The following is a 23,187-nucleotide window of genomic DNA, read 5'->3' as shown; positions in this document are numbered from 1 at the left end:
AAAATGGGCCAAGAAAGCTGGGCACAGACTTGGCAAATAGGTGTAAATGATTGCTACATTTTGGCGGGGAGGGGAAAGAAAAATCCCCCAAATTTCATGTCATAAAAGAAAATTAACCACAAGGGAGGAAGGTTAAGCCTATGAGACACCAAGCTCCTGTTGGTGGACCGAACAGTTTAGAGCACCTAACACTCCCACTCAAAACTCAACCAGAGGAAAAACAAGACGGTGGAGTCATGGCACTGTGCATTGCTGCAGTATCTAGAGATTAATATACTCAAAGGAACTGAGTAATGATCATGAAGCCATTGAACAAATTATTACTCAAGACATTTATTACAAATGCCATGGACATTTTCATAAAGTAAAACTGGTTTAAAAAACAGAGAACAAGAGCGCAAGTGAGAGAAAGAGAGACGCCAGGGCTTGGCTATTATACCTAAAACACAGAAGATGCCGTTTTATGAATAAGCAGTATTAACTACATTCTTAAAATAGTTTTAGTGCATTGCATTTTTAGAAAACGGACCTACCCCCCCCGCCCCGAAAAAGTTCCTACAACACTGAAGTTTGCGCGACTATTCTAATGTGACCACCTGTCTGCTACCAAACCCCGAACTGAGACCAAGGAGATTTCTGTGTTGTAGGCTACCATCACACATCAACCACGAATCTGGTAAAAACCAAGCATTCTGCTTTCCAAGCTTAGGAAGTAAATTGCATTAGTCAGCATCAGAAAGCCGTAAGGCTATTTCCCCAACATCATGGACAATTTTTCTCGTGCCTGCTGAGACTTGTGACATATCAACAGGCAAACTTCAATCTGATAGTTTTGGTATTAAGATTAAATTAAACATGAAGGTTTTCCTCCAAAAACACATAAACTAAACCACCTCTTAATGCATTAAAAACAATGAGGTAGGCAAAAAAATAAACATGTGGTTTGGAATTTTTTTTTTTTTTTCCCCTCCCGCAAGTGCAGACTGTGGTCAAATAAAACTACTGTTGCACTTCTAGGTTTAAACAAAAATTAAACCTTAGCCGAGGCAGTGCTAATACTGTGAGACAGCGCAGTTCTGGCCAATAAACAAAATGCACACATTTTCTTTTCTCTCTTTTTTAAAGAACCATCTGCACATGATTTAGGCAAAACCTGGTACACAGAAAATGACTGAGTTCTTGGCCAGGCCAAAAAAAAAAAACAAGAAACAAAATGGGACCCCCTTAACCCACCCGCCCCACCTCCCAAGTCCCACCCACAGAAAAAGTTATCCTAGTAACTGTGTCTTTCACATTTTATAAATATTAACTTCTTAAACCTGCACCTTCTTTGTCCACATATTGTCACATTACAAAAAAGAAATGTCAATTAAATACATTGTTAATGTTACTATATTAAATCTGCTCTCTGCTTCGGCAAACCACTTTTTATACCACCACATTTCACCTCCTTGTGCCCACTTCCAATGAAACCAACAGCATGTTTGCAGTCTCAAGCTTCAGACACCCATGAGACAGAGTCATTCAGAGACAAGGAATTCTGGAGCTGAAGGAAAGGTGTTTGCTCTCTAGTCTGATGCTCAATCCCCAACACTCATAGCACCTGATGGTAGAATCGGAACAGCACCAGCTGCATTGCAGCCTTGATTTATTTTTCAGTAAGGAAAAGAAGAGAAGGGGTGATCAACTGGGAAGAGAGGAGTAGAAAGGAAAGGAGAGAAAGGACCCAACGCAGAAGGTGTGCACACACAGCTGTCCCGGGCTGCACCGGTGCAGGTCTGAGCTCCAGTTGCAAGGAATTCCAAGTTCTCAGGATCGTGAAGACTCCGGAGGCCAGTACTCCTCTGACCACGCCGCTTCTACCAGCTCAGAAGAGAAGTCCTGCCTAAGGTCATGAAGTAAACCTGACTGCTGCCACCAGACCGGACAGAGGCAAAGAACACCTGCAAGAGCAAGACAGAAAGTAGAGGGGTGCTTATCAGGGTGATACAACACATTCCTTGGGGGCAATGCTTTCTATGGCTCCCCATTAAAGTTACCTAAAGCCACCCCTCAAGACCTCCAAGTGCAAGAAGCTTAACATCTCAGAGAGTCTGTTCCAAAGGAAATCCATGATGTTGTTGATTTTATAAAGAGTGACCATTTGTGGTCAATTGTTATTACAACTAACAGGGCTTATTCACTCAATAGCTCCTTGTACCATTCTATCCTGTGAGAACTCAAAGGGAAAAAAAAATGGTGTTTCTGAAAATGGGTTATTTCTTTTCACTTCTACTGTTAATACCTTCTAAAAGATAAATGTGCTTAAAAAACTCAGTGGGCAATAAGGATGACTTCAGCAACCTAATTTTCTCTCTCTTTTTAAAAATTAAGCTAAAATATGTCAGTTACTTCATTTGACTCTATAGTCAAAGTAATATACACCCAACTCCTCACTTACCGACATGGTTAGGTTCCAAAGACCAGGTCATTACGTGAAAATAGGCATTATGTGAAAATGGAGGATGACTACATCATTACATAACTGCCAAACCACTGAGATTCATGGCCCAGCCAAGTTGACACGTAATCTTAACTAACCATCACAGCCAGTATTATTCTTGCCTCACACCTCAGCATTTGTTACTGCCAGATGTACAGTGTTAACATGCAAAATCATCAGACAGTAGATTCTGTACTATTGGCATAAATGCAAAACGTCGAATAACGAGACAGTCGATAAGTGAAGAGTAAAGGTGTAGTTTACTTTTATGCCTTTTGTTAATAAATCTTAAAGGATACAACATTATAAAGAATAAAAATATTTAAATGCCTGAAATTCAAAGAATATTATAGTTACGGCTACATTAAATATACTCAGGAAAAAATAAGCCAAAAAACTGATAAAATCCTGAATTAGGTATGAGGTTGTACAGATTTTCTAAGGTGACACATTTGGGAAATATTATACAGGAAAAAGACGTAGACTCCATTAGCAAATGAGATGGAGACCTGCAGCAGAAAGAGGGCTGGCAGAGAGGGAGCTTTGGTGTTTAGTACGTGGTTGGGCAGGCAGGAGGACCAACTGCCAAGGGAAGATGTGCTTAGCTCTTCTTCCCTACAATGAATCTGTACGCTCAACTGGAGAAGCCAACCTACAGGATGGTTGCTAGGATGTTTAATATATTTTAACGTGAGGTAAGGGGGTGGAGATGTTTCTAAGCTTGTGTTGTGGAGTGACAGGTACAAAGACACACCTTTACCTAGCTGGGCAGAAGAGAGAGAATGCTGGCCTTGTTAAAAATCAGCTCCAACTTTGATGTCCTTTCCAAAGCAGGCCGGGATAGGTCAATAACCTTGACCATCTACCTCTTCCACTCCAAGGCTGGTTTTGGGAGGGACTTATGGAAAGTAGTCCCTGGAGAAGCAAGGATGTGGCCAGTTTTGAACAGCAAAGGTTTTAACTGGGGCTTTGTCACCTGCAGGGTTCAGCTGTAGGGGGTGCTGGCGATTTCTGCATAAAATGATTTATGTTGTCGGGCATTTGTGATGTGTAAAACTATAAGGCAATTTCACTAAAGGCAGACTAACAAGCAGTATCTTTCTGATACATATCTGGGGAGAGAAACCATAATCTCCCAATTGCATGGGCAGTTCCTTCCATACCCAAAATAATCCCATCCACCTAAATTGACAGCTTTGGCCTTTCTACCCCTAAGCTGCAGTCCCTGGCTGGTACAAAAGGTTAACATGCTTCGCTGCTAACCAAGAGACTGGAGGTTCAAGTTTACCAACAGGGGCCTTGGAAGAATGGCCTGGAAATCCACTTCTGAAAAATCAGGCACTGGAAACCCTGCGGAGCAGTTCTGCTACGACACACATGGGGTCACCATGAGTTGGAACAGGAAATGGTCCCCCCCCCACCAGCCAGTTATCCCTAAACCAAACATGGGCCAGACAAGTCAGGTAATGAGGTTTAAAAACAACAAACCAACATACAGTAATTTCTACAGAGGCAAATACCTCATTCCCTTAAGGCAAAACCAAAATAAAACACACCCCAATTCCCACAAACATGTCTAAAAAGCAACTTCTAAAAAGTCCCTTGATGAATTTGGAGCCCTGGTGGCTCAGTGGTTAAGCTGCTAACCAAAAGGTTGGCAGTTTGAATCCACCAGCCGCTCCTGGTAACCCTATGGGGCAGTTCTACTCTGTCCTATAGGGCTGCTATAAGTCGGAGTTGATTCGATGGCAACGGGTTGGTTTCGTTTTTTTTTTTAATGAATTTATTTCAGAATCGATCAAACCTGCAAGGAAAGGCTTCACCAATTCCAAGGATAAAAGACAGTGGCAACAAAGAAGAAGTTGGACGGAGACCATTACCTTGTCATTACGTTCACATAAGAATTTTAGCCTTTGGGCCCTTTTGTGCATGAACACACCATCCAAGTGACCGGTTTCCACAGATCGGATCTCTATGGCCTTCTCTCCCCAGCCCATAGTCTGATTGGATCGGATATAAGCTTTGCGGGAAAGGGAAAAACACACGTTGTTAAAGTGAAACACCCCTGAGAAGATGTTGCTTACGTAATATACGGACACACACGAATGCCTAGCATTTCAGGGTTTCTTGTTTTTTTTAAGGAACTTGGCTAGTGTTGTGTTTGGAACCTCCTAGTGTATCCAGGGCAATGGTAAACTGAATCCAAGGCTGCAACTATTAGTTTCCCTGAGGCAAGCATATTTTTCAAATCTAGACATGAGGGAAAGCAAGAAGAAAAAATGACCAATAGAGACGGTAACTTTAACTGGAATAAAAACAAAGTAACTCGGGGATTCAAACTTAAAAACCATGTACATGTCAAATATCAGTCTATTTCCTTTCTTCCTGAATACAGACCCGGTAGGCACGTAACAAGCTGTGGGTCTAGGCACAGCTTTGCCACCTGTGAGACTAAATCTCTTCCTTTCTTCCGTCTCACTTTACTTTCACAAATTAGTCAACAAAAAAAATCTGGCCTATTCTCCCCGGATATCTTAAGGATTAAACGAGAGATTATGAAGACAGTTTTAAAAAGCGTAATAATATACTTACTTGGATTTTGTTCACGACACAGTTATCACTAATGCCACAGTCTACAATCTAACTTTCTACTATTGATGGCCAACCACTCTGTTAAATGGCCAAAGACCTGAACAACATGCAAAATTGGCCTCATAAACATATGCGACCTTAGAGAAGACTCCAGTCTTAAGAATACTGCCTTTCCCTTGACTGACACATACCTACAGAGGTTGGCATCTCTCCCCACTGCAGAACCACATCCTTGGTGATCCTGCCATATGTATTCACATAAACCCCTTCATCTTCATAACACACCAGAAGCTCCATTCCATCTGTGTTAGGGAGGATGATGATTGCATGGGGTTTGATGCTACACTGGATCTACAGAAGAGGAACAAAGCACAGGGAACCATGTTCGTGGCTATTTCCAGCCCAATGAAAGACTGCCTTAGTGATGCACTGCTATCATATTCCTGTGATAAATACAGCAACAGTATAACATTTTGAAAAACCCATGAGCTATATATCCCAAAGTTTATCTTTAACAGGTCATACACTCCATGACTCGTGTTTTTTGAGGTCCCGGAACATATTTGGTTGTAGGCCCCGTTTGGGAAGTTATGTTCTTAGAACCGCTCCCAACCTAGGAGCCTTCTGGCCTGTCAGCACCTGCCCCATATCCATCCCATGTTAGTCAAAGCAAGGGCTTCACAGAGCTTGGAGAGTGAATTTCTACTTGTCTTAGAACATGGACCTATTCAAAATGGCGCTTCATTTAAATACTCACCCCCGCACCACGGGGAGGTGAGGAATCCCTGCTCGTGTTAGTTCACTAAAGCAGAGTAAAGAAAAAGTCAAAACAAAATGAAGCCAGTCAACCAACCATAGAGTGTGGGTTCTTTCTTACGTGTGTTGGTAGATAAATGTCATAGACTGATCCTGAATCCACATCAACCGCATGGAATCCAGCACAGGATCCATAGATCACTTTCAACCTCTGGCCTTCCTCAACGGTGAGATCAACCAGTAATGGCTTATGTAACAATTCTCCAAACGACTACAAAGGAGTAATTGAGAGAGAAATAGTAAGAAATAAGTGGTAAGCAGAACTGACTTCTCATCACTCAAACTAGATAAGCTAGACCCCAGGTGCTCAGTTTATTCAATTACCGAGCCACACTAGCAGCCACCGTCAGTCAGTCTTTTGTCTATTAATCAGCCTCTGGGAGATGTTCCTTCCAGATACCACATTCCAAATTCCCTCATCCCAGCCAGGAATTCTGCCCTGTCGCTTACTGTTCTCTTGTTTGTCCTGATCAGAAAATGCATAAAAATGAAATATGGAGGACTTGCCATAGCATACTATTCAACTATTTAAATGCAGACAATGGAGACAGAGAAGTTGTAGGAGTTACACGCTGAGGATTTATCAGTATTATGTTGTAGTCAAGGAACCCCAGTGGCATAACAGTTCAGTGCTCGGCTGCTAACTGAAAGGTCAGCAGTTTGTGGTTCAAAACCACCAGCAGCTTCTTGGGAGAAAAGACCTGGTGATCCGCTCCCACGAAGATTACCACCTTAGAAATCCTATGGGGCAATTCTACCCTGTCTCACAGGGCTGCTATGAGTCAGAATTCACTCGACAGCAATGGGTTTGGTTTTCCTTTTTTTGTGGATCTTTGTAGTCACTATTTCAAGCTATACAGACTTAATTCTTTGACAAAAGTAATATGATGACAAAGGTCACGATGTACTGTAATAGCCTGTAGGTTCTTCGTTCACATGATATCCACAGCTCACATGACTGGGATGATAATGATGACACAGAGTAAAATAAAAAAGACAGCACTTACCAAAGTTTACAGAACCTGGTACATAAGGGAAACCAAAACCACATCTCAGAAGACAATTGTAGTTTTACAACCAATTTGAGTCTGTAACGCTTAAACAGGGTAACCCTGTATTATCTCCCACTTCTTTGGGGAATCAGGCAACTTAAATACATAAATTTTCTAAATAACTGAAGCTTGTAGAGTCGCTATGAGTCGGAATTGACTCGACAGCAATGGGATGGGTTTTATCCTTCTAGTAAAACATTCGAACTATTTTTTAAAAAAATAAGTAAATGGAACCATTTTAGAGGTAAAGTCTTTGTTTTTTGCCCTGCACTAAAATGGCCTCAAGGGTTATGCTGAAGGGCTATGTCTAGTATCAGAAATGATATTATTAAATCATTTATGATATTGAACACCACAGTAACACTATTTAAGAAATTCATAACTATGTATTTACTTGAAACTCTAGAATTAAAAATACCCACAGATGATAACTTCTACTATTTTTTCTATGAACAATTATTTTCTTTCAACAAAAATGGGATCACACTATCCATGTTTTTAACTTGTTTTTTGCATTTATTATATAATACCCATTCCTTTTGTCATTTAAGTATTTCTATAATTTAATTTTTAATTGGCACTCAATTATATAGCTACACCTTAAAATTGCCTCTTACTGAACTCCTTTTTATTACTAAAAACTTTCCTAACTCTCTGTATACATTCATGACTTCAGGTGGAAGGTCTGCTCCTTAAATTAAATGGAGGGTTGAGTGTGTTTTGTCTTTTCCTCTGTTATCACGTTGGCACATCAGTCAAAGCCTTCAGTTCACATGATATCCACAGCTCACATGACTGGGATGACAATGATGACACAGAGTAAAATAAAGAAGACAGCACTTACGAAAGGTTACAGAAACTGGTACGTAAGGGAAATCAAAGCCACATCTCAGAAGACAACTGTAGTTTTACAACCAATTTGAGTCAGTAACACTTAAACAAATAGGGTAACCCTGTATTATTTCCCGGTCCTCTGGGGAAATCAGGCAACCTAAATATGTAAATTTTCTAAATAACTAAAGCTTATAGAGTCACTATGAGTCTGTCCAGCCTTCAGTTCTCTCCTCCCTACACCCTGAGGGCTTGGAAAGCAGGCACCTAAGCTAAAAAAAGGCTAATTACACTGAAATAAAATACGTCCTTAGGAACAGCCTCTTTTATGATCAGAGTTATATATTAGCAGGCAGTTTTTGTATTACCAATTTGAACTGTTCAGAGTTTTTAAACTTAGGCCCCGGCTCTTGGTCACAGCCAGCATGGTTGATGTTACTTTTAAATGGACTTGATTTATACCTTAAAGGCCATAAATTTGTGATACGGCTTGGGTGCCCAAGCGTAGACTTCCACAGAACTCTTCAAAGCAATGACCAGAAATTTGATTCTTTCATATTTTACTGGGGAAAAAAGAGAGAGAGAAGCACAGGTCAGTATCAACATGGAATTCTAACTTCTTTTAGTTGAAATCTCCTGTAAACTTTATATAAACAAGTCTTCCCTTTAATCTACCAAACCAACAGGTGAAAATGGTGATAGAGATCAAGCCTCAGTTTCCCTTTCCAGTTCTTTAAAGCAGAATCCAGCTGTCCCCATTTTTCTCAATGTTGCGCTAGGCTCAACTCTAATATTCTTCGAAGTATGGTGTTAGCGTGGACTGCCAAAAGAATGAACAAATCTGTCTTGGAAGAAGTACAACTAGAATGCGCCTTAGAAGCAAGGATGGCGAGACTATTTCTCACATACTTTGGACATGTTATCAGGAGGGACCAGTCCTTGGAGAAGGACATCACGCTTGATAAAGTACAGGGTCAGCAAAAAAGAGGAAGACCCTCAATGAGACACACTGACAACAGTGGCTGCAACGACTGGCTCAAGCATAACAATTGTGAGGATGGAGCAGGGCCAGGCAGTGTTTCGCTGTTGTATACAGGGCTGCTGTGAGTTGTAGTGGACTCACAACAGCACCTAACAACAACAACTAATATTCTAGCTCCCATCCATAAATACTTTCTCTAATGTTACTAATCTTCTTAGAATGCGAGTATTTTATAATCAACAATGCCAGGCATGCCACTCTGAAGTCTAGAGGGCTCGGTATTTCTTTAAAAGGACAACAACATGCTTAACCAGCCAAGAGGCTCCTAGATAAGAGAGAGAGATCGAGATCTTCCAAGCAGCTTTCCCGAGTCCCACTTGGGGCTGACACAGGCTGAGGAACACAGACAAAACACTCATTAAGTCTCAAATACTATCTAGTTCTACGCATAAGACCAAGTTATCACACCAAACCATTTATTTGCTGATCTACAGAGGCAGTAATTTCTAGAATTCTGTGTAACATTCTCCACCATAGGAGCAGTGGTAAAACAAATCTCTTTTTTTCAACTATAAGGTAACTGCCACCTTTACCACACTGCTTCGATTCTCTTAGACCCAGGTCCCTTGGCTTAAAGCAGGGCTCCCTGTCCACACATGGCTTACCAGTCTGATGGGGACCTGCAGTTCCTTTCTAAGCTATCTAACGCTGCAATACCATTTAATCTTTCCTCTGTGCACGAAAGATGGGTTGTTAACCTGATAACTCTCCCTGTGAAACTCTACATGTTGTCATTGTTAAAATCAATCATGGACATAAATATGAAGACACGAAGGATCTACTTCCAACAGAAAATCCTGGTGTGGTGGAAACCCTCCTCATCCACACCGTCACGGTGACAGCCGCTAGTTACCTTCGGCCAGTAAGTACGTGAAAGGTGCCAGTGCCACTGGGAAACCAATCTTAAATTTTATTTAATTTTCATGAATCCCAAATTTAAATATATAAATACTCGGTGGCTACCACATTATACAGCGCCAGTCTCAATGAAGTGAAAAAAAAAGTTCCTAAAAGCATAATGATTGAATGATATCACATACTCTTATCTCCAGAAAACGCTGTGATTTGTTCTGTAGTCTTAAGACTGCCGTCTCATCCTCTAGCTCCCCCTGCAGGATAACCTAGTCGTGTACACTTCAGCCATTATGACTTGTTTCATTAAACAACTTGTTTCATTTAACCTAGAAGATTATGGTCATACCTCAACAAACAAAAATGCCGTATCTAAACACAGAAAATCCTAATCCCAGAATCTCTATCAAAGAGACAGCACTACTTTCCAGTATCACTCAGTCATTCCAGATAAATTTTGGGGTGGCTCCTGCAGTCACTAACCAACAAGCTGGAGCTGTGAACTGGCCTTACTAACTAGACAATCACCGGCGGGTCTGTATTACTCCACCTGATTATGGTGGATCTCTTCATAAACACAGAAAAAAGGAAAAGGAAAACACGCCAGCATAAATCAACATTCAAGAGGTCCCTCACACTAGTCAGTCTTAGGTATATAAATTATTTGCTGACCCCAATTTAGTATTTCGAATTCTACCAGCCTATATGATCTTTCCCATTAAGCTTTCACTTGGCTACAGCCCCTACTTTCCTCTTCATTTCCATCATTAGTACCACTATTTTGATTTTTTTTTCCCCATACATAAAAAACGTGTTTTGGTTTTGTTTTTGTTGAGTTTTTTGTTTCATGAGAATCAATGCATGTATGCCAAGAAAGAAAAGCAAAACAAAACAAAAAAACCCAGTTGCCATGAACACTGCTGGCCAGCTAGTTAGACTCATTTACTAGTAAAAGCTCAGCAGCTCTGCACAGCGCATGTAATTGAAAATGACAAGTCATCATTCTTTGGGTCAAACGCTCAAGCTTTCTATCAGTGACTTCCAAGGACCCAGAGCAGTCTACATGGAGAATATACCCAGAGTATAAAGGAATCCAAGTCGCTGGCTTTCGCTGGCCAGGGCTTCCTTAAAGAGGTTATCATCTTGAACCACACCTTGAAGAGAAGAATGTGGCCCATCAAAGGGAAGAGGTAAAAAGATTCTCTTCCAAGATAATTACTGTGGAGTGAGACTATGGACAGAGAAAGCTAAGGGAACAAACTGCATGCATGCCTACAAGTGCACATATGTAGTAAGACATAGCATACTATGCTTACAGGTACGCATATGTAGCGAGACACTGCGTGCTATGCTTACAGGTGCACATATATAGTGAGACACTGCGTGCTATGCTTATAGGTGCAAGTATGTTGTGACACAGTGTGTGCTATGCTTACAGGTGCACGTATGTAGCGAGACACTGCATGTTATGCTTACAGGTACACATGTAGCGAGACACTGCGTGCTATGCTTACAGGTGCACGTATGTAGCGAGACACCGCATGCTATGCTTACAGGTGCACGTATGTAGTGAGACAGTGTGCTATGCTTACAGATGCACGTATGTAGTGAGACACAGCATACTATGCTTATAGGTACACATATGTAGTGAGACACTGCGTGCTATGCTTACAGGTACACATATGTAGTGAGACACCGCGTGCTATGCTTACAAGTGCACATACATAGTGAGACAATGTCTAGATAAGACTACAGAATTAGAAGATGGCTTAAAAACAGAATATGAGAAATGACCTATAGATACCAAAATCAAGTTTATTGTAAGTGTCATGGAACACTAATTAAGCTGTAGAAAAACACAACCCTTATGACCCTCCTAGGACTTACCAACTTTATAGTGTACACATCCTTCCAAATCTCCCACAGTTGTCCATCCCTGCTTCTTCTCAACTTCTGGATCGTTGTGAAGTATTTTATTTCTTAACCAGGACAAATAGTAGACCCGTAACTTATCCTTTTTGCCTAGCAAAATAAATATATTTTAAATGCACGTTCAAAATTAGGTATCATCTTTAGTAATAATACAGAATAAAGAACTCACACCTATAGAAATAGGTGGTATCAATAAACCGCAAAGGAATACAAACAGCTGCAAAATAATACAACCAATACAGTTTACAAGATGTTTTCACATCTATTATTACCTTGTCTGCTTTTCAAAAACCTTTACAGTAGCTCTTATCTCTCATTTGACAGATGAGGAAACGAAGCACAAAAAGCTTTAATAAATTACCCATGTAGGGACACAAATCTAGCAGAAGGCAAGCACCAAACGAGATGCACAAAGCTTAGACAAGGACCTGCATCTAGAATACGTACAGAAATCCCATCATTAGAGAGAGAGAGAGAACACAACAGGAAAACTGGGCAAGCAACCAGAACAGGCCCTTCACAAAAGAAGATTCCCATAAAGACATAAAAAGGTGTTTGATTTCAACAGTCAGTAGGGACGTGTATATTAAAACCATAAAAGATATGATTTTATACACCTATTAGACTGTCTACAATTAAAGACTGTGGTTCAGTTACCAAAGGTAGCTGTGGAGCTACCAGGAATCTCATAAAAAAGGGTTAGAAACTGTCAGAGCCACTTAGAAAGGTTTGGTATTATCCGCTGAAGTGTGAATTTACACAGCCTATGCACGGCCCAGTAATTGCCCTCCTAACATAAACGCGTGGACGCAAGCCCCCAAATACGTGAACAGGAACAGGTGGAGCTGCGCTGCTCAGAGTGGCCCCAAACAGGAAGTGACACGAATGTCTATCAACAGTAAAATGAGTAAATGAACTGTGGTGTGGTCATATATAGGAATAAAAAGGAACGAACCCTAGCTACAAGCAACAAAAATACATAATGTTGAACAAAAGAAGCCTAATACAAAAGCACGCCTCCTATTTACATGAATGCAGTTCAGCCAGGGCAAAGCCAATCTAAAGCACCCAACACCAGGACGGTGGTTCCCTCGGGGGAGGTGGGAAGGGGGTGGGCAGTGGCATCGAGTCAGAGCTATCGGGAGCTTCTGGGTGCTGGGAATGCCAGCCCTTCACGGGGTAGGGGGCCTTATATGGGTGTGTTCATTTTGTGATCATTTAATGCACTGAACTGTAGGTACATAATCTGTGTGCTTTCAGTGTGTGTCTTACACTTTGATACTTCTTCACGTTTTGAGAAATTTTTTAAAGTGGGAAATGTCTTTCTAGTATGTTAAGTAAAAGAAAGGTTACATAATTTTCTGCATCGTGTTTTATTCCTGTATCGTGAGGCAGATTTATAGAAGAAAATATACTAAGATGTTACCAATAGTTAACTGTGAGACAGAAAAAAATTTTTGTTTTATTCTTATGAATTTTTTTTCTGTTTTTGAACATTTCAATCAATACATGTTACTTTTAGAGTCGTGAAGACCATTAAAAGCTATGAGAGTGGGAAGAATGCAGAGAAGCAGCACAACAAACCCCCTCTGGTATCAGCTGATCACTGCCACGGCCAACTGTCTGCTTTCTCTGCATCAAAAATCGAAGCTTTAACTACTTTTAGCTGCAGATCTCTTATTTTTTTCTCCAATTTTAAAACCTACCTCACCCACACTCAAGTTTCAAATGGCTATTTTCTAAGTATGATATAAGCTGGGGACATTTTTTGTATTTCAACAAACTTTTTCACTTACAACCAAAAGCATATTTGAAATCTAAAATAAATAACTGCGAGGAAACAGAAGAAAATCTGTACATATAAACAAACATAACAAACTTCAGATAGCAGATAATTAAATCAAAATTGCAGCTGGTATTACAAAAACCAAAAAAACCAACCCCACTGCCATCGAGTCGATTCCAACTCACGGTGACCCTATAGGACACAGTAGAACTGCCCCCCATAGGGTGTCCAAGGAGCAGCTGGTGGATTCGAACTGCCAACCTTTTGGTTACCAGCCTAGCTTTTAACCACAGAGTCTTACAATTCTGCATATCCTTTGACCCAGCAATAACTCTATGGGGCAGTTCTACTCTGTCCTATAGGGTCACTATGAGTCAGAATCGACTTGATGGCAACCAGTTTGGTGTTTGGTTTTTAACCCAGCAATAATATAAAGTATCAGAAAATTATGATCTATGCAACACGGACATGCCCAAAGGTATTCAAAATGTTTACATAAGGAAAAAAAAAAAGTGGGATAAATCTAAAGACTAGTAACAGGAGGGCAGTTAATAAATTTAAGACACCTATTTTTTATTTAAGAAAACCCTCTGTAGCCGTGTGAAATGGTTATCATGGAGTACTTAATGACATGGAAAAGCAGGCTGCATGGATACACACGAATGCAGTACAAGATGGAAACTCGCATGGGTACGACACACCCCAACTTTATGGATGGTGGTTCCCGCGGGCGGGTGGTGGGGGCGAGGATGCTGACTGAATTTTCAACAGTATATTTTAACATTTGTTAAAACTACCTATGGCACGTGGGCATCATGTTATTCTTTCATTATTACTCTCTTAACGTTTGAAACACTGCACGGCCACTATTCACCGCAGACTTTCCCCCTCAGGTGTGTACTGAGGCGTGGTGTGTGCCTGAGAGATTGGAAGTCATTTTCCCTACTGCTCTTCTGCACCAGTTTCTCTTTTCTACAATCAGCATGTTTATACTAAGAAAAATGCTGTTTTTAAAAAAGAATAAACATATTCCAAGTATTAATTATTTTAAGAAAAAAACATTTAATGCAATACTTGTATAATCATGGCAAGGAATAGTTCCTTCTGCATGTAAAAGTTAGTTCTATGCCAGGAGGCGGGCACTTAGCCAACACCCTGAATGAGCCAAATTAAACCTAACAAGCAAGGGGCAGCAGAGAGTTGTACCCTCCAAGCGTGGCATGGTGGTGGGGCACGTGGGAGACGTCAATTAGAAAACATACATATGTACGCTTTTCACGGCTGCTCTTTAGAAGAGCCGGTGTTTAAGCATGTACATGTGTGTCACTCCAGAATACATCTTTCTATCATGTTATTTTATTTTTTATCACGTTATTATAAAATCATGTCATAGCTGTACGTCACGGAACCATTACATCAGAGAATGAACTAAATGAAGGTTATTATTTTAAAAGCACTCTGTTTTTTTAATACATCTCTGTAGACACACTCCTAAAACATTCTAGGTTCTGCTTTATTAAACAATCACTAAGAAAGCACCTTACCAGATATTGTCACCAAGACGTTCAAGCCTTCAAGTACATCCATTTGCTGAAACCGCCTTCGGTTGATGAGAGGATAGACCTTTCCTTGGCCACTTCTGTCCAGCAGCATCAGGCCACTCTCTGTACCTACTAACAAATTCACTCCTGTGTGAAGAACACAAAAAAAGGCCTAAATTTTACATTCTGCTTTACAAACACCCCGTCTGCGAAGGACAACTTGGAAAAGACAGGTTTTCTTTAATTCACCCAGAAAGGTTAAAGCCAACAAACTTAACAAATTACAAATATTATGTCTAGAAGGGTAACGGTTAAATATTTACACATAAAAAAAGGGTACGAGGGGAAAAAACGAAGACGCTTCAGCCCCCCAATTTCTTTCACAGTCCATCGTTGTCAGTTCTTCCTCAGTTGCCCCAGAATGTTCAAGCCTATCATCTCCTTGGCTTTACAGATTCTACATATCCTTAACCACACCAGAGACTCAGACAAACCTTCATCTGATACCCTGGACTCTCTTCTTGCTTCCTTTATCATTTGTTATTCTCACTGGCAAACTTCTGGAATGAACTATATACGTAGTTGTTATTAGTTCCATCAAGTCAGCTCTGACTCATGGCAACCCTATGTGTCACAGAATAGAACTGCTCCATAGGGTTTTCTTGGCTGTAATCTTAGTGGAGGCAGATCAACGGCGTTCTTCCACAGAGCCTCCAGGTGGGTTAGAACCACCAACCTTTGGGTTAGCGACTAAGCACAGACCATTTGTGCTACCCAGGGCCTGATACGTTGTTGTTGTGTGTCACTGAGTCAATTCTGACTCACAGTGACCCTATATGACAGAGTCAAACTGTCCTATAGTTTGCTGTGCTATAATCTCTACAGAAGCAGACTGCCACATCCTTTTCCCACAGAGCAGCTGGTGGGTTTGAACTGCCAACCTTTTGGTTAGCAGCTAGTAACCACTGCGCCACCAGGGCTACATATCATGTTGTTGTTAGGTGCTGTCGAGTCGGTCATAACTCATAGCAGCCCTATGTACAACAGAAAGAAACACTGCCTGGTCCTGCGCCACCCTTACAATCATTGCTATGTTTGAGCCCACTGTTGCAGCCACTGTGTCAATCCATCTCGTTGAGGGTTGAGGGTCCCCCTCTTTTTCTCTGACCCTCTACTAGCATGATGTCCTTCTTCAGGGGCTGGTACTGCCTGACATATATATATATCTATCAAAAACCATTAAAAAAAAAAAAAAACTGTTGCCATCAAGCCAGTTCTGACTCAAAGTGACCCTACAGGACAGAACAGAACTGCCCCATCAGGTTTCTAAGAAGTGGCTGGTGGATTCAAACTGCTGACCTTTTGGTTAGCAGCTGTGCTCTTAACCACTGCTCCACCAGAGCTCCATAGAGACATACAGTACCCCTCAAAACCTTAACAGCTTAAAATTTGGCTTCTATCATCCAGCTTAAGCTTTCCTCAAAGACCACTCTCCATCATCATAAAATCCCAAGAAGGAACTGCCCTCGGTCCTCTTGCCCCTCAATTTCCTAAGAATGCTTCACAGGTGCCTTCCTCTGACCCACCTTGGCTCTCCTGGCCATGCACTGTCTTCCCGCTGTTCTCCAGCTGCTTTCTGAAGTCTCTGTCCTTGTCCCCAGACACACTGTCTGGTTCTTAGATAACATACAGGGTATCTCCTCTGCTGTGTGTTTACCTGCCTGATAGCACACCCCAACCTACTCCACCTCCCCACCTCCTGCTTTTCTACATGCTACAGCTTTCCACTGACACTTCCCAACATTTGCTATGGCTATCAAGAACACCTGGTAGCATGGTGGTTAAGAGCTCTGCTGTGGACCAAAAGGTCGGCAGATGGAATATACCAGCCACTCCCTGGAAATCCTACAAGACAGCTCTACTCTGTTCTGTAGGGTCGTTATGAGTCTGAATGGTCTCTCTTGTTTTGGTATCAAGAGCATCATCACCTTCTCTGCTTCAAAACTAGTCAAAACCAAAACCAGATAACACCCCCTCTTATCTATCATTTGCTTCCCCTTCCCTCTGTTCTCACTCTACTTCAGGCTTCTGCATTCTTATACCTGATGGACTGAGATCTTAACTGAAATTGTTAACAACAGTTTCTCTCTACATTCTTATGATATACACATCAAAATAACCCTACTCTCCCTAAAATACTTACTGAGTCAGGCCATAGCTTCCTCAACAACTACACACTCCTGGCAAGAGAAGGTCAGAAGCCTGAGTCCGGCACCCGAGACGCTCTCCTCTTTGAGCCAGATTCTCCCTCTTCATTTTCACTCACTTCCCTGAACTCCCTGCTGCCTTGGTCTGTGACCTCGATGGTCTAAACCACTTTTGTAGCGTGTAGCATAGATGGCCTGATTGTCCTAGGAGATTGCACATGTATACATTTGTATTCATGCCTTAAACTGGGCACTAAACTCACCGAGACATGGAGTAAAGCCTGTGTGCTTTCGCAGATAATTGCTCCATCCGTATTTTCACGGAGATGGGATGAGCAGGAAGAACGGGAAATACCGAATTTTTATGCCAATTAATGTGACCATCTTCAGTTCTGGTTTTTGCTTTTTTGCCAGCCACACCCCTCCCCAGGGTATTTTCTTAAGCGCTACACTAATTTTTTTTTTTTTTTTTAACAGCAATATGTTGAACAGGATTAGTGTGATGGGCACTCGTGAGGATGTCTGGGGCAGAGGCGGGGGTGGACAGGGGAAATGACAGCCACCAAAGAAATGAACTCCCTTTTAAGAAAAGTATGCCTCAATAGCAGGGAATGTGTAGATTTAAACTGCTGACCTTTCAGTTAGTAGCCAAGCTCTTAACCACTGGGCTCCCAGGGCTCTGACCCGATAAAACTGCCCCATTAAAAATCTACCAGCGGGCACAGAGCGTGGGTCTCTTTGACTCTTGTCAAAATAGCGCACGTTTTACAAGAGCAGACGCCGCATTCTGCCTCAGCTAGATCTCTGCCCTCAGGTGCTCAGCCCGAGAGGGCCTGCACTGCCCAGTCCACCTCAAGAAGACTGAGGGCACCCCACCTGAGCTGCTTAGATGCTTCCCTGCCCTTTAACAACCCTGCACCTGTGTCCTCATCCACTCCTCCCTGCACCGTCTCTAATGTCGACCCCTCCACGGCACAGATGGCAACTCTTCACTCTCACCCTAACCTTGGGAGGCCTTCCGTGCTTCACTAGCTCCTTCCCCTCAATTTCCACATAATCTGAAGTCGTTTCTTGCTGATACAAAACCTACCCAGCCCCTGCTACTTCTGAAACTACTATTTTGGTTCTCTCCCTTTTTCCCAAATTCTTTGTTTAACTGGCCCTCGTTTTTCTTTAGAAATTCTGCATCAGCTCCACTACTAAACACCTGGCAATGGAACTTCCTCCTGTCCTGTGAATGTACCAGAAGACTGCTGTCAGTGGTCACCAAGGATTTACGGCCATACCAGCTGGGCTTTCTGGAGCCTGCAGTCTCTTCGACTTCTGCGGTTTCTCACGCTGCTAACCGCCCCATCTTCTTCAACTGTGTCCGTGGGCTGGTTCTCTGCTGTGCTATGCTAACGGTTCTCCCACTCTCCCTTAGTTGTCGCTTCTACTTTTCTTCCATTCACCTTCTGCCCCCAGCCCACCACGGCTCTGTTTGTACTCCTTCTTATGGCTCCAAACTTCATCTCTTAAAAACATATAAAAACACATCCCCCAACCTCCCCTCTCACGTAAACTCTTCCTGTCTCTAATTTTTAAACACAAATTTCCATTTTATCTGTTAACAACCCTTCAAAAAAATTCCCAAACTATTCAAAATAGTACTTCTTTATGAGACCAGCCAATCCCGCTCAGAATAACAACAAAAGGATCAGAGAAACAGCAAGAAACTTACCCCATAAGGCAGCACACAGAATCTCAGAGTTAAATCTCTTCTTGTATTTACGGATCTCGGGGGTGTCACTCTGTGGCCTAGTGTTGGTGGGATTCACATTGACCACTGAGCCCTTCCGGGTAGGATCTTGCCTTATGGCTTCCGGTCTCATTCCATCACAGGAAAATCCCACTACAACACAGTACACTGGGAATTATCTTCCAGCCACACCAATGCCATGCCTCCCTGCCCCACTTTATCTAAGTATCTGTAAGCCACAACCAGTACTTTGTTAAGGAAAAGAAATCTGAAAGGAATGTATATGGAAAAAGGAAATCGACTATGCAGTTCGTTGCAAATAAGGTAATACAAGCATGATGGGAACGGTTTCTGTACCCGGAGTCTGTGCCTGCCAACGGTCACCATGCCATGCCTAGACCACTTTAAAGGGCAACTCAAAGTGAGTGAGCCCTGCTTTTCAGCTGCTTTCCAGCTGCTTTCCTGCTGCCACTTTACTTACCCACAGAGGTCACTGTCGTCCCACTAGATGGAGAAATTTGTAGTAATCTGGGGTCTATAAAAGGCGTAAAGGAGGAGGAAGCTTTGTGTTTCTGGAGTGTACTACTAGCGGACTGAGTCTGCAATGTAAATTTCAATTTTATTAATACAAATGACATCAAAAGATGAATACAGAAAACATTTGTAATCCACTGCTCTACTACACTAAGCCCCCATTACACAGCCCCTGCGCCTCTGCCATCATTTCCCAAATCTGCATTAAGGGCTCTCCCAGGTGGGCATGCCCCACCCCCAGGGACAGGTCACTTAACCTGGAACCGCTGGAAGGAAGAGTCACACCTCTTTTCTGAGACAGGTATCTGTCACCCCAAACAAGAAGTGTTGTAAGCTACTAGTACAATCTATATTTCAAGCACCTAGCTTTAAAATAAAAAAATAAAAATTATAATTGAAACTTCTAAAGGAGGGCTGAACGTCTTTGACCTCAATTCACCAATTTCTAATTTTCTCTCTTGTCCAAAAAAACCCAATTTATCTTTATTGGAATGTTGGCAAATCTTCATTTTAAGTTATTTTTTTTTAATTGAGCCTCTTGCCAGAAAGCTACAGAAGTGTCGGCTACCATTTTAGGTGTGTTAACCATTAAACCCGGATCAAAAAGGGCTCATTAGTGAACCGTGCAAATAACAAAGTAAGGCATATCCTTCTGTTCTTCTAGGAACGCTAGTGTTTTGGTTAATAATGTAACTTAAGACAAAAAGAAAAAGAAAAAAACACAAAGTGAAACAAATTGTTAAGTGAACATGTAATGATGATTAAAGCAAAACAAACATAAAAATAAACTTGCCGGTTTAGTGCGTTAAGAGTTATAGTAAAATACTGCACGTTAGAGCAAAATGGAGCAAGGTTTAAAATACAAATATAAGGAGGAATGTGAGTGTAGGTGAAATATATCACTGGAGAAAAAAGAAAATGTCTCACTTAGTGGCTTCTGTCTGGCCCCACTTCGCCCCTTCTCCCCACGGGCACCTCAAGGTCCGCGCTCGCTGGGCCACAGCCCCGCCCACCTGAGCTCCCCAGGCTGCGTTCTTCTCACCTGACACACCTGCCTCCTTGCAGGCTTCCCTCCCCAGAACCACAAGCCTGTGGCCAATCCAGCCGATGGCCAATCTAATGCTAAGTCTGCCTAGGAAGCAGTCCCCGCTCCTGAAGGGGAGAGGGTTATTCTGATTCTCTCCAACAAGGGAACCAAAACAGGAGCGGGTGGGCAGTTCAGTGACACGATTGGCTGAAGCCACATGTCAGTTCCAACCTCCCTCGGCTGTCAGGGAAATGCACCATTTAATTCAAACCTCCCGTGACATGGCACCACTGGTTTCAGTACAGGCCCTCAAGCGGGGGTCAGGCACTCTGCCTGGGGCATAACCCTGTTCCAAAGAGCAAGCCAGCACCCCAGCCATGCAGCACAGTCAGGCCTTCCAACAAGCACGCAGGATTTCCCCTACGAAATTTTCAATGAGAAGCACTCCCAGGCCTTTACCCTTCTTGCTTAACCTGAGATCCCTGTACAGGACAACAGGACAACGAGCTTGTCCAGATAAGGCCAAATTCTCCTGTCCTTTATTTGTTGGATATAAAATAATAATAAAACAAAAACAAAAAGGCAGATTCCACAAACGAATGTAAGAATTTCATGCCGAATTCACAAGGGGTCTGAGAACACAGCAATTATTTTATCGATAGTTTTTAAAAATAAATTGAATAAAGAAAGCCATGCAACTAAACTCATCTAGAGAAAACTAAATAGTGAATTGGCAGGTTTGGAGGGAAACTGATCTAAGGTTAAGGGACTTGTATGCAGATCTGAAACTTGTTACTCAGGGGATGAGGGGAAGGGGTGGTGACAGGAGAAAGCAGGGCGGGGAGGGAAGGGGTGAGGGCGCTGGAAAGATCTCCTCTGCAAACTAGCGACTAGGCAGTGCCGGTCTAACCCTAAGAAAGCAGCCAGCTGTGGTGCAAGACATACCTCATTAGTAGTGAGCTTGTCCTGGGGTGTCTGTGGGGACATGGTGGGTGTCGGCTGGCTGGAGGATGGGGAAGAGGAGGTGGAGGAAGTGGAGGAGGAATGGCTTTGCTGTAAGAGATCTGGCAAGAGGTGAATGCGACCCGCAAAGCCATTGCTCTCATGATGGCTGGCACGCTTTTGGTCAACTGTACTCTGCAGAAAAAACAGGCACACTTGTCTCGTTCAAGTGCTGCTGAAGTTGCCTATGACCCTACTGATAACTGACTCTGCTGCTGGTGTTGTGTTGCTTTCAAATTCTGCTATGTTATTGAGAAAGAGCCTGGAGAGATTTGCCTGAGTTGCTCACACTTCCTCACTGAATGCCTACGTTGAGCCAAGAGAATTCAAAGCACCCCATCTGGTGGCCGCAGGACTCAGAGCAGGGAGCGCTCAACCTGGTTTATCTGCCCCACTTGCTGCTGTCACCAAAACTATTATTTCCCTTCCCCCCCGCCTTTTTTTCTTTTTTATTAATCTTTCTGCTTAAAGCTCTAGAAAGTACCCTTGCTGTTGCTTTGAATCCTGGTCTTTTCCATGTTCTTCCCACTTTCCATCCAGATACACGGCCATATCAACAAACCCACTCAGGGAAAAATCCAAATGCTAGATTGGAGCCCTGCTCTATTTAAGAAGCACAACACCTCTGTCAAGTTTAAGCTAAGAAATGAACAGACAGTTGTAACACTCAGTAATCCAAACTGAACACGTCTGGGTGATACACATTCAATTAATTGACATGTGAGGAAACTAACGTTTGGGCCCACAGAAGACAGACCTGCCACCAGACTGTGCTAAAGCCTGTGCTAGCCGTCTCTCTGGAGTGTGGCGAGGCTCACCCACACCTTAGCGGCCTCTGCCTACCGTGCTCCCGACGCAGCGCTGCGCAGACACACAGGGCTGGGAGCTCTCTGCAGGACAAAACACGGCCGCGCTGCTGTGGACTCTGGTGTTGCTGCCTCGCTCTGTGAGTCTGTTTAAGGACTCCCTGTGGCTTTTCTACCGCTCAGACACAGACCGTGAGACTCAGCGTGGTGCCTGAATGAGGGCGGCCGCAGAACATGCAGAGGAGCTGCGACGTAGGTGGAAGACTGACTACCAGCTAACTTCTCGGCATGCAGCACACACCTGCCTCCCTGGCCCCGGACACGCTACACCCTGGGTCTTGTTAACATGGAAACAGATGACGATGGAGAAACAGCGTGAGTGAGTGAATGAGCAAGTGGGTTAATGACTACAGGAAGAGTTCAGTTCTGACGACAGAGAGGACGTAGGTACCTGGCAGACAATGAGCGTGCCCTCCTTGGACGGGGTCATGGCAGGTTCACTTTCTACATCGTCATGGACGATCATGGTTTTCACCGATTCCGTTTCACCATTGCTCAAATTCAGAGACGATCTATTAAGACAAAAATCCAGAAGCTAAGGGCCAAAATTCCACTCGTCGAAGATATTCTGTGGGAATTGTTCACCTTCTCAAAGTCCTAAGATGAGATCAGGATATAGGTATAAGTTTCCTCGAGGAAAACAAGGGCTTAGCCATGTCCTTTTAACAAGGGAAGTTCCTGTCAGCACAGTTTGTTTCTGAGCAAAAACTTAAAAGTTAGTTAAGGTAATTAAACCCAACTGAAATTACCCTGTTACCATCGCCTGAAACTGCAAAGAAAAAACAAAGTACATGTTGGGGCATGTGAGGAAGTATTGAAATACACATGGATTACAAACGAAGAGAAGGGGTGAAAACCAAAGGCTGGCTGCTGCCTAATCCATGATG

At 42.6% G+C, this 23,187-nt stretch overlaps 1 protein-coding gene across 48 annotated transcripts in view; it reads right to left on the bottom strand.

The window, feature by feature from the left end:
• Nucleotides 1-317: 317 nt before the first annotated feature.
• The window catches only part of MAP4K4 (mitogen-activated protein kinase kinase kinase kinase 4), a 214,402-nt gene continuing 191,532 nt past the window's right edge, over nucleotides 318-23,187 (bottom strand). For 15 of the 48 annotated variants that reach the window (XM_064268522.1, XM_064268523.1, XM_064268526.1 and 12 more), the window contains 11 exons: nucleotides 22,692-22,812; nucleotides 21,378-21,569; nucleotides 19,353-19,470; nucleotides 18,854-19,024; nucleotides 14,930-15,073; nucleotides 11,555-11,689; nucleotides 8,236-8,336; nucleotides 5,952-6,101; nucleotides 5,266-5,425; nucleotides 4,363-4,502; nucleotides 318-1,943 (listed from right to left, as the gene is read on the bottom strand). In XM_064268522.1, the coding sequence (XP_064124592.1) occupies nucleotides 1,860-1,943; nucleotides 4,363-4,502; nucleotides 5,266-5,425; nucleotides 5,952-6,101; nucleotides 8,236-8,336; nucleotides 11,555-11,689; nucleotides 14,930-15,073; nucleotides 18,854-19,024; nucleotides 19,353-19,470; nucleotides 21,378-21,569; nucleotides 22,692-22,812 (1,516 nt within the window). In that variant the 3' untranslated portion in view covers nucleotides 318-1,859. Of the gene's footprint in view, nucleotides 1,944-4,362; nucleotides 4,503-5,265; nucleotides 5,426-5,927; nucleotides 6,102-8,235; nucleotides 8,337-11,554; nucleotides 11,690-14,929; nucleotides 15,074-18,853; nucleotides 19,025-19,352; nucleotides 19,471-21,377; nucleotides 21,570-22,691; nucleotides 22,813-23,187 lie in introns of all 48 variants that reach the window. The other 33 variants (XM_064268532.1, XM_064268531.1, XM_064268545.1 and 30 more) reach the window with 4 other exon arrangements.

Source organism: Loxodonta africana, chromosome 15 (genome assembly GCF_030014295.1).
Source record: "Loxodonta africana isolate mLoxAfr1 chromosome 15, mLoxAfr1.hap2, whole genome shotgun sequence".
Classification (NCBI taxonomy): Eukaryota; Metazoa; Chordata; class Mammalia; order Proboscidea; family Elephantidae; genus Loxodonta; species Loxodonta africana.
This window is presented reverse-complemented; position numbering and strand designations above follow the sequence as displayed.